The sequence below is a fragment of the Podarcis bocagei genome (genome assembly GCF_964188305.1).
Source record: "Podarcis bocagei genome assembly, chromosome: 1".
NCBI classification, from domain to species: domain Eukaryota; kingdom Metazoa; phylum Chordata; class Lepidosauria; order Squamata; family Lacertidae; genus Podarcis; species Podarcis bocagei.
In genome coordinates, this window is record NC_138125.1 from 58,751,761 (window position 1) to 58,763,523 (window position 11,763).

The 11,763-nt window shown below is 44.8% G+C and overlaps 1 protein-coding gene across 1 annotated transcript in view; it reads right to left on the minus strand.

The window, feature by feature from the left end:
* Nucleotides 1-7,959, minus strand: part of TRIM44 (tripartite motif containing 44) — a 92,056-nt gene extending 84,097 nt beyond the window's left edge. Inside the window, exon 1 of the mRNA XM_081166445.1 lies at nucleotides 6,327-7,959. Coding sequence (XP_081022571.1) covers nucleotides 6,327-6,725 — 399 coding nt within the window. The 5' untranslated portion in view covers nucleotides 6,726-7,959. The remainder of the gene's footprint in view (nucleotides 1-6,326) is intronic.
* Between the last annotated feature and the right edge of the window lie 3,804 nt (nucleotides 7,960-11,763).

The window sequence follows — 11,763 nt, forward strand, 5'->3', positions numbered from 1 at the left end:
TTGGTATTGGCCGCCCGATAATTTAATCCTGCACTTCCGTGCTTCCAATTGTAAGATGGAGCAGACGGAAAGAACTAATTAAGGAAGTAATCAAGAGTTCACACTTCAAGAAAGGCACAAAGCACAAAGCACGTGTAGAATCCCGGGAATATTTGTTACTTTTGCTTGAACTATCCTCTCTCCAAAACTAAATTGCAACTCATAGCTAAGGGATGGGGGAGGCCCCAGTGGTGAAACAAGCAATTCAGAGAAGCACACTTGGACTATTTAGTATTTTTCTGTCCTTCCTAACATGATTTATGGTTTAGATTGCCTTTTTCTGATTGCCTGAAAAGAGATTTTGAATTTTATCCTCAGTATTTGTCAACCAAAACTTAAAAGATCTGGCATTAGCTCCTGAAAGATATTTTGGACTTTTCAGTGTCTACATATAGATGTCATGCTAAACCAATGTTTTATCATGATGGAACAAGATTAGGGTTGCCTCCCCTCGTTTCCTCTTCACCCCTCCAATACAGCTGAGGAGCTGTTCAGACATTTTCACTTCCATTTTCAATTAGTCACACCCTGCCGTGTTGTCTGACTCTGGCAAGCTGCGGTTAGTTTTAATGCTGGTTTGTTGAAACAAGCCAGATTCAAACCACGACTTACAAAGCTGGCTTGTTTCCACTAAGCACAGTTAGATTAATCAGAGTTTAGGGTTTGGGCCTAACAGTAAACCAAGGTTGTGGAAGCTCTTCAAGCCTAAGGGCTGCTTTCCCTCATATGCAATGTTCTGGAGACCATGTGCTAGTGGCTGAGAGGCAAAAGTGGGCAGGGCTTGACGCAAAATAGACTGGAGCAATGGATGTGACTCTTAACTTTTTGCAGAAGGTTACACTCCAGCCAGTGTTTGAATTTAGCCAGGCGCAAGGTGCATTTTGCACCTATTGGCCCCCTGAAACCAAGTGAAGTTGCCAGGGCACCAGGATGGTGCCTGACGCCTCCACCACCTGGAGGTACATTCCTGGCGGGCATTTAATCTTTCACACACTAATATAGCCTATCCTGAAGAATTCTATCTGTTAGCTTTTATCTGCCCAATCATAATGAATTATAGGAACCAAAAGGTTGTATTGAAAAATATGACTTTCGAGCTATCTGGCCCCGAAATGGCAACTAGATATTCTATTTGGGGAGTGTAACCCTGGTTTAAGGAGCCATTCGGCACCTAGCTTATAGATCTGAGTTTCTAACACTGACTCCAGCCACACAAAAGCCAGAAGTTCTGAACACACAAACACCCCCCCCCCCTATCTTCCATCCAGGCCAAAAAGAGGTGTTATCACAGTCCAAGGGCACTTCCAGCCAGGCAAAGGCACTCTCGAAGAGTATGGACCACTGCTGGTGAGGGGTTGTGGTTTCAAAAGAGTCTCAAGGGCTGGGTAGAGAGGCCTGGAGGACCACATTCAGACTTGTAGGCTTGAGGTTCCCCACACCTGCATTAGGCTGCTGCTAACCAAAATCAGAAGCAAACACTTTTGAACTCCTCATCAGTTACACCAGAGAGAAAAAGGGGAGCATGCAGACATTCAAAGATAGGCTTGTTCCATTCATGAGAAACCATGGTTTGTGATGTCCAAACACAGTAAGAATAGGACACTTTTGCAAATTGTTATTTTGGTGCCTAGATAGTCACCAGTTTTGAATTCTGGCAGCTTTCCAATTCGACTACATCACGGTAAGCACTTCATCCAAGACAAACGGTCACCAAAACAATGATCTATTTATACTGGGCTGCTCCCAATGAAACACACTTTCTGTAGTTATACACAATTTGCATACACTTCCTCAGCATTTTCCAACAACAATAAAGGCAATCACTCCCACATCCATGTCCCCTGAAGGCTTCGAAAAACTAGCTGCCTGTGACTGTGAGGCAATACTTAAATATTCTCCTATGTATGGCTAACTCATGCATCGTAGCCAGTAAAAATGAAATCGGCTCCATATGTCCAACATTTGGAAAGAGCCAAGTCTAAACATTTGGTTGTGCAGGCTTACATGTTCAGGTGTTTTAGAAAAATTAAATTCAGTAATCTTACATCATTTCTGGCCCAAAAGAGCACCTTGGAAAGAAAGGTTGTACAAACCAAAACCAACTGTAAGGATTAAATGAGAGCTGCTCTAGGATATAGTCTAGGTGCATCTGCCAAGTCATTCTTGGTTCAAAACCTACCTTAGTCATGGTAGCCTAAGGCTAATAAATATTTTCTTAATAGGCTCCTCATCTGCCATACCAGAACAATATTGACTTGGCTTACAGGGTTGTTATAAGGGTTACTGAAATAATGTCTGTGAAACACTTCAAACATTGCCCCCCTTCCACAGCAAGGGAGGAGGAGGAGATACAAAGGTAATGAAGTAAGAAGTTCAAACTTGCAAGGGAACTTGATTGCGATGACCTCAATATTACACAGAGAAACTTCATTAGCTCAGTCAGTAGAGCATTAGACTCTTAATCTCAAAATTGTGAGTTCGATCCCTTTGTTGGGGAAAAGATTACTGCATTTCAGGGAGTTAGACTAGATGCCTATTGTGGTCCCTTCCAATTCTATGATTCTTTTCTACCTTATCCAACCCTTTATTCACTTAACACTGAATCTGCTTGCATAATCAGGAGGGCAATTCAAGACTGAGCTATACTAAGAGTGAGGACTATGGCAATGTCACATGACTATATGAGCATACAACATATATATCCAGATTAGGCAGAGTTATATGTCAGTAGGTTTTCCATGTGTCTGCAAATATGAGAATCTCTTGTCTAAATAGCATGCAAAACTTGTCCCCAGCCAGCCTTGCGGAACTAATGTTCCACTTCCAGTTTATTATTGTCTGAACATCACAACTTGTTGCATACAGCACTCAGACATGATACTCTGATTTGCATACTTGTGGAAGGTAGCCCATGTCTTCTAAATGTTGCATGATAAGCACCTCTTAAGAGGCAGCAGAACAGAAATAAGATGGTGGAATGAGCTGTGCCACTTCAGACTGCAGGTAGAGAATCACAATTTTTAAAAAATGTTCCTATGTATAAAATAACTCCCAAATAGAAATCAATGCAGCACAGAGAACTGAGTTGAAACACAGAAAAATTCTTCTTGATAGTTTACTACATAAAAGGATATGTCTTACCAACCACTGATGAATTAAAAATCATCATCATCATAATCTCCCTACATACAATGATAAGTACATTTCATTCCACCACTTCTTTCCAATTTACGCACAAAGTGTCTCTCCAGGAGCCAATTTATACAGAAGAAGCAAAAGGGCATTTCTTGTGCAAATTTCCAAGGCATGCCTTGTCACATTTAAATCCATTTACTACACACAGTAGCCTATTTTCATATAGCATCAACGTATCAGTGGCCTAAGCCATAGATCACTAGTGTGACCATGAATGAGATGGAAAACAAACAGGCAAACTAACTTTGCATTACAAGCAAGCCAGCACTCATGGCTTGCTCCTCTTCAAGCAAACAGAAGAAAATTTGTTTGCGGTAACCCATAGTTTGTGTGGAACTGTGGCTTACTCTTATGTGTACAAACAGGGCCACTGACAATACATAAATTGTTACTTGCAGCATGACAGTGAGAAGTGCAATGCAATTGCCCACATGGTCAACTACAAGGTCCTCCTCTTATTTATCAGCCAAAAAGGGTGCTGAGGAATGGTTTGCATATTACTTTCCCCTTCACTTTCCACATAAAGAAAAGGAGAAGAAATGGCCAAAGCTGCAAAGCTTTGAAAAAATGATCGCAGGAGACCTTCCTTACACACCAAACTGGCAATGCTTTTTAAAACTTGTTCATCAGTTTTGTGTGTTAAAGAAGTATCAGTCTGACCAATCCTCTAGATGCCCACTTTTTCCACAGTCTTCCTGAATATATTGAGGGAAATGAAGTTAACAAAAGTTGTTGTTGTTGTTTTAAAAAAAGAACTGTAAGGCACAGTATTCTGTGGGCGCACAGTAAAGATGCTGGAAGTTAAAATAAGTCCCGCATCCCCCACCCCCATCTATATGCACTGAGTCCTTTTAAAAGCATACAAAGAACAAGAGGAGTCTGTTTCTCACTGGAAGTTGCAAGCCTGCAGAATACCTCCGCCTCCCCCAAATCTATTTTGGCAGCTGGAAAAGTTAACACCATCACTGAAACACCTCCTACAGTTCTGTGAACAGCTACTTTTTTCTAGGGATCGCCCAAAAAACAAACTGCTTATGTTTGAGATAAAGCCTAAAATTAGACGTATCAGCTGTTCTTTGGTTTGCATGGGATATTCTGTAACAGCAGAGTATGGCAATGTTGGCCTCTCAGTCTCTGTTTCCTGCCTGCACAAGAGGAAACAAACATTCAGCAAGAGAATGGGTAGCCCCTGAAAGCTACATACTACACCAGGGGTCAGCAAACTGTTTCAGCAGGGGGCCAGTCCACTGTCCATCAGACCTTGTGGGGGGCCGGACTAAATTTTTTTTTGGGGGGGGGGATGAACGAATTCCTATGCCCTACAAATAACCCAGAGATGCATTTTAAATAAAAGGACACATTCTTCTCATGCAAAAACACACTGATTCCCGGACTGTCCGCAGGCTGGATTTAGAAGGCGATTAGGCCTGATCCGGCACCCGGGCCTTAGTTTGCCTACCCATGTACTACACAGTCAATAGCAAGCTGTTTCTATTCAGTAAACAATAGGTCAGATGTTGCCAACAAGCCAGGATAAGGAAGTGATGTGTTAAAATTGGCTTATAAATCCTGGCTTGCTTAGAAGCCATTGACTACAGTTCCCAGTTTGCATGTAAAAGGAAGCGATGGTTAAGTCCAGCTTCTTGATTTGTTTCCCTGCTCGTAGGAGGGAGCTGCATATGAGCACATAGCACATGTGCACAAGGTTCCTATGGTGGTGTACACTTAGCAGATGCCAAGATAACAATAGCTAGTGAGAACTATTGCCTTCACACCCTGTTTGAAGGCAACAGGATAATCACCGCAGGAAATGGGACACTAGGATAAATGTACCTCAGGGCTCTTATGTTCTTATTCCCAAATACCAAATGTATTTGGCAAAAACAAGAGGCAGGGATTGCAGTAGCAACATACATGGTTGTCAGGCAGCAAACAAGTTCCAAACACAGGGAAAGCAACAGCAAGGGATACATTTTAATCCAGATTTCCAGTGGTGACAGCTGCATAAAGCCAATTCCAAAACCACCTTCCCCGCCCCTTAAATTGACATGCCTTTCTCAGCTGCTTGATGGGCAGGAAATCAAGATGTGTACCTCTCCTGAGATAGAATTCAGTTATGAGATGAGCTGCTCCCACTGAATTTTTCCTGTCATAGCAATGTGAAATGCAGACAGGCTCTTTCAGGAAGGATGGTAACCTTAGCAGAAGTATACCGCTTCCACCTGGCTCTATAGGCATAGTTCTTTACAACAAAGTTAACCCAAATTCCTTACTCATGGAGATTCCCTCAAACTTCTTCCACTACATACTTCTGGTCAACTCCTCAGAGCTACTTTATAATAACTGAGGATTAAACTCAACGGTGCTCAACTCAAGGCCTATATTGTTGTTTCAGTTTTTTGTACACCACTTGGAGATTCCCCCCCCCCATATATTAAGTGGTATAGAAATTAAATAATCACTCAATCCCTGCAGGACATGATCCTCAGGGCTCCCACTTTGCCATCAATAGTCTTGTTGAGGAGAACCTTTGCAGTCATAAAGTCTGCTTACTGCAGGGAGCGAAAGGCAATTAACCAATTAACTGTAGTTCTTTTTGACCATAGCGCCACAGAAAATATGCATTCAACAACCTTCTGGTAAACAGAAAGTCGCTAACAAGGAGTCTGAAAGCACTTTCTGCTTGATCAGCTGGGGAAAGCACTTTTAGAGTCTATTAAAGGGAGAAACGGGCCATCAGAGACTTCCTTGCCCCGCCTCCACTTCTGCCACATCCCTTTCCGCTGGCCCCCGTCCTTCATCTGCAGCTGGACCAAAGCTCCCGTGACTCTCCGAAGCGGAAGCGGAAGGGTGCACAAGCCACGGCACGCAGTCAGAGGGGTGGGACTGGGGAATTCTGCTACCCAAAAGAACGAACACCCGATAAACCAGCGCGCTTATGAACGCGCCTTCCGAAGTGGTCCCCGCCCACAGCCCTTCAACAACTGCGCTTTCCGGGGTGCCATGCTGCCTGCATCCAAACCAAAGGAGCGCCGCTGGCTTTCGGGCACCACGCACTCCTAGCCCACCTAGCGCCTGCTCCGGATCCTTACCCGGACGGCTTCGTAGGCGTCGTTGAGCGTGATGATCTCGTGCTGCTGGTGGGAGCCCGAGACGGCGCACAGCACGCAGATGATCTTCTCGTGCTCCTTGCAGTACAAGCTGAGGTCTTCGCCGTGTTCCTCGCACTTCCTGCGCTCCGCCTTGCGCTCCCCTTCTCCGACGACCCGCTCCGGCTCCGCGGCCTCCCTGCCCGCCGGCTCCGCAGCGGCCACGCCAGCCGTCCGGTGGGCGCCGTACTTGCGGCTGTGCTCCTGGGCGTGAGGCCCGCAGAAGGAGAAGCCGCAGTCCTCGCAGGCCTGCACGGCCCTCTGCGCCTCGTCGGGCTCGCACACGTCGCAGGTGCCATCTTGCAGGCTCTCCTCGCCGCTCGCTCTCCTCTCGGAAGCCATCGCTGGCCGAAGGCAGGAAAGGCCCTGGCAGGGTGCAAGTGGGCGGGGAAGAGCAGGACGCCCGGGCCGCCTTGTCGCCTGCAAAGCGGAACTCACTCACCTCCCGCGACAACTGTCCAGCCTTGGAGACTTGGAGCTCTGCGCTGCTGTTTTGCTTTCGTTTGCAAAAGCCACCTTTCTTTCGGGTCCCTGTTTGTTTCCTGCTAGCTTCTTAGCAACTTTGGGCCAAGATCTAACACACACACACCCAAAACAAAATCCCTCTCAGTGCACTCTTTTATCTTAAGGGCACCCCCTTGGTTCCGCCCCACCCCCCGCTTTATTCCGTAACAAGCGCGCTAATTTCGCTTCTGGAGCGCAGGGCCCGTGTGAGTGTGCTTGTGCATGCGCGTGTTTAACTTCCTGAGTCACTTAAAGCGGCGATGCTTTTGCTCCTCTGCTCTTGAGGGGCTGCGCGGCGCTCATCGCGAGCGCGGCCAAGCCATGGTGGTTTGAAAAGGGATTTCCTCATATGGGATTCATTAAGGCCTCTTTTTTATATAGAAAAAAAAAAAGAGAGAGAGAGATTTCCTCTTGTGGTGAGGAGGAGGGAAATGCGCGCGCGTTTCTGTACCCGGTTGGGAGCGGAGCCTCAAGCAGCCTAATAACCGGTCTGGCAATAATCAGCAGAAGCTCTTTGAAGTCGAGAGAATGTTTTCCTTTTCCCACTATTGTACTAAGAGGAGATAAAGGAAAGAAGCAAATTGGCTGGTTCTCTTTCTTGGCTTCAGGCTGCTTTGAAAACTAGGATTTGACATTCCAATAAGGAAGTTTTTCTTTTTCTTTTCTTTTTAATGCAGATTTGTTTAAGCCTCAGTTTGCAGCAAGTACTAATCAGGCTGTCCGCCTGGCCCCCAAAGCCCGGTTTCCAAGCCTGTGTTCCAGAGGACAAAGGAGATGAACCTTGGCAGAAAAGGTGGAGGAAAGGGTTAACTGGCCATTCCCACAACTCCTTCTATCACTGAGTTCAGTGAGTTACTTCCAAGTAGCAGAGTAAGGGCTAGTGTGTTAAGTCCTATTGCCCAGTTGCCAGAGAGTTGTACCCACTGAACTCAGTAGATCGGCCATTGCCAACCAGATGTTTTGGATTACAACACCCATCACCGGCTGCACTTGCAGAGGCTGATGGGAGTCATGGTCCAAAACATTTGGAGGTGGTCAGATTTGCAAAGGCTGCAATAGATAATACTTTTGTATTTTTTTTTATAAAAAATTTTATTGGTTTTTCACCTTTTATAAAAACATGACACACACAAAAAAGACAAAGACAACAACATGTATAATTTCAAAAAATCCTACTTTCTTAACCTTGTTCCTTGACTTCCCCCCACCCCCCTTCATGCTTCCCAATTCCCATAATTATGTCAGCAAGTTATTATTTCTCCTCTTTACCATCTTAATATTACATCTTTTATGAAAAAAAAGTTCTTTCCTAAGTTGGACTCAAATTCCCTTCCATCGATTTCCCATTTTGTATTAGATAATAGTCATATTAACTAAACCCAAAAGTCATGTGTTTTTAAAGTTCTATTCTTCCCTCCCTCCCATCCCCGGTTTTCGTCCCTTCCCCAGTACATGTCCAGAATAACAGTTCTTAGCCTGGATTCCTCACATCCGAGGCTTTCAAGTCTCTTTCAGTCCCTCTCCGCCGGTCTTGTTGGTGGTCCTTTATGTTGGTCGTCGAATCTCGAAGGAGTTTTATCCCCATCCAACCAGGTTCTCTTCCCACAAGAGTATTTAAGAACAACTCCTGCAAAAGTTCCACAGGCCATACATCTTCAGAATCAGAGTGGAGGCCCCAATCATATTTCTTCTTTGTTTTAAGTTCCTGTATTCCATGTACTCCAGGGGCCTCCTCCTTCATCTTTTGCATTCATTTTATAATGAATGATTTTAGAATGTTGTTTATGTTGTACTTTTGTACTGTTTTATTGTTGTTAGCCGCCCTGAGCCCGGCTTCGGCTGGGGAGGGCGGGATATAAATAAAATTTATTATTATTATTATTATCTTTCGCAGATTTGTAATCCATGTGGTCCAAAAGTCTCCTTGCTTATACTCCACTAATGTAAGCTTCTGGTTGGTACTTTCCATCTTTGCTTTCTCCTTTCCTTGTTTAGTCTCCTCCACTTCTTGAGATATCATTTCCAATTCAGCTGCAGATTCTTTCTCATTCAAGTCCTCAATACATTCAGCAGAGCTGCTTATTCCAGAGGTCAAGGTCGTGAGTTGTTTATTCATAATCAGACTCTGCTCTTGCAAGATTCCCACCAAATAGAACATTCTTTCAATTTCCGCTAGTAACTTTCCATCCGCAGCCATTGTAATGTCACAGAATTCCCCCTAGAGGGAATCTGGTTACTTAATAATCTTTTTCCAACAAACCTCTGACTCGTTGTTGTTTCTTTGTTTCCAACGATTTTAGTTCAATTGTAGCTCATTTTAAGCCAGAGGGATCTTAAATAACAATTTTTCAGCTTTAAACTGCCCGTTTGACAGCTTTGACAGCTGTCAAACTCCGTATTCCTCTTCCATAGGCTCAAACACAGGACGCTCCCGGGCCCAGGAGGGGGGGTTGTACACAACAGAAAGAAAACTTCTAAAATTCCACTCTTTCACTCCAGCTCAAAATTTCTTTTTGCCAAATCTTGGAAGTTAATGTCTTTTTTAACTCACCCCGCAAAGGGTAGGCTCTCCAGCTTAGTTCTTCTATTATTGCTTTAGATCGTCTGCAAAAGGGGGGGTGCGGACTTCCCTTTAACACACACCCCGGTCGTACCAAATTCACAAGTAAATAATTTAAAGTCCCAATTCCGCTTTACTCACGGGTTGTTTCTTTTCCAGCCAAATTCAGGGGAAAAAGTCAGCGCTCTTCAGCCATGGCACACGGCTTCGCTCCACTGGGATAGCGGTCTACTCCCAGCACCGCGCCACTCTCCGTACCCTCTCCGCAGCCTTTAAAAAGGCTCTTCGTGGGTCAGAGGGGGCGTTTAAGGTGCCCACCGAGTCACCAGGTCCGCAGGCATCTGCGCCTGCGGTTTTTGAGGGTCTCCGCGTCGCCGTCGCGGCAAGACCCGTCTCCAGCGGAGCCGATTCCCTCCGGAGCTCGGAGGGAATCCGCCATTAGCTGTTCGCGCTAACCCGGAAGTCTAGATAATACTTTTGTATGTTTGCATGGGCTAAATATATATATATATTGATCAATAAGGGCTCTAAATGTTTACATTGTTGGAGATTTGTTGCCTCAAGCAGCAAGTGTGTTTCAAAGAGGTAGTTTATAGCAGAAAAGTTGTGTTGCCAATTGGGCAGATAGTATGTCCATTGACATCTGAGATGGCTGTCATGACTTCATGTTTTGGTCAACCTTTCAGCCCTTCTATAGCTAGAAAGTTAATTTCAATGGCAAACCCAACATTATATGATCTGAGATCATAACATTTCCGTTTATGGTAGCCAGGAATGGATTCAGCTCTGACTGAATTTAGTTTGGCTCATAATTAAATGCCCAAACAGTTTGCAAAATTGCTACAGCAACTCTGCTCTGCTTCAGATTACTTGAACATGAAAAACATCCCATGGCGATTGCTGGTGCGTGACTTGCCCTGATGTTACAGAGGAGCCAATAGCATCAGGAAATCAAACAAAACTCGGGAAAAACAACTTGGCATCTGCACAGTGCCTCATATGTCATGAAGCAGATTTGCCAGTCAGAGGTATGCCAAAGTTGCACCTGCTGGAAAAGCACAAATATCAAAGATACTTGGGCAGTTGTTTAATTTGCCACTTATTATGAAATCTTTGTTTGTGCCTCTTCAGCCATTGCATTTGGGGGGATATACTCCTTCCAGGGGGTTGTTAGGGGAGGGTAGTACCTCATGCTCCTTCTGGAGTGGTTTGTCCACCTTGGGTCCCCACCCTGCACTCGGCTCTCACCTGTGGCTCATACAAGCTGTCAGCATGTGACAGCAGCCACACCCTGGGAAAAGGCCAGCTAAACTGGCCAGCTAAACCAGGTGAGGGAGTTGATGAGTCTCAAACCCTCAGTGAGATCAGGTGGTCCCCTGCATGCAAGGACAGGCTCCAACAGATTGAGAGGATGGGACCAAGAGTGGGTCCAAGGTCAAGAAAACGGTTTCTGCATGAGCTGTAGAGGGAAATGAGGGATAAATGTTACATTAAGCAGTATGTAAGGTAGAAAAATGAATGGGAGTCGCATCACAAAGTGTTTTGACTGCCTGCTTAATGTCAGCATTCGGTTTATTGTTACTGTTGCAATTCCCTTTACAGCAGGAGTGGGGAATCTTTCTCAGCTGAAGGGTTGCATTCACTTCAGGTTAGCCTTACATGAATCTGCACACAGTGATGGCTGAGGGAGAGGCACAAGTGAGCGGAACAAGAATTGTAAATTTTAACTTTCTACAGTACGCTAGTTTCTATACACACACACCCTTTTATCCTCCATCCATACAAGTGAGAGGCATTGCTGGAGCTCAAGGACATGTTCCAGCCAGGCAGAAACATTCAGGGAGGGTGCAAAGGAGACATGTGGCCTGGAGAGGAGTATATGGCTGGGGAGAGTCCCAAAAGCTAGATAAGAGAGGCTTGGAGGGCTGAATTTGGTCCCTGGGCCTGAGGTTGCCCACCACTTGTGTTACAATTTAGCATGGTGGGAAGAGAGCTCACAGTTTAGACATCAGAGGTGAAGCACTAATAACTAGATGAGAGGGAGAAAACAGAATGAAGAGAAGAAGCAATGTGTTACAAAAGATGAATGTGAGCAAATGGAAAAAAAAACCCCAAATTTAACTTTTTTTTTTTTGGATGTTATTAGACTTCATTTTGGTTGGAGATGAGGACTGGGGGTTAAGGACCAAGGAACGATCTGTAAACATCCAATCCTTTTGAGTGTGAGTTAAGGAGTAGTTAGTGATCTGGTCTAGAAGAAGAACATTGTGATTTTAATTGGGCTATTAAAAGCTTTTTGTGGGTATTTATCTTGAT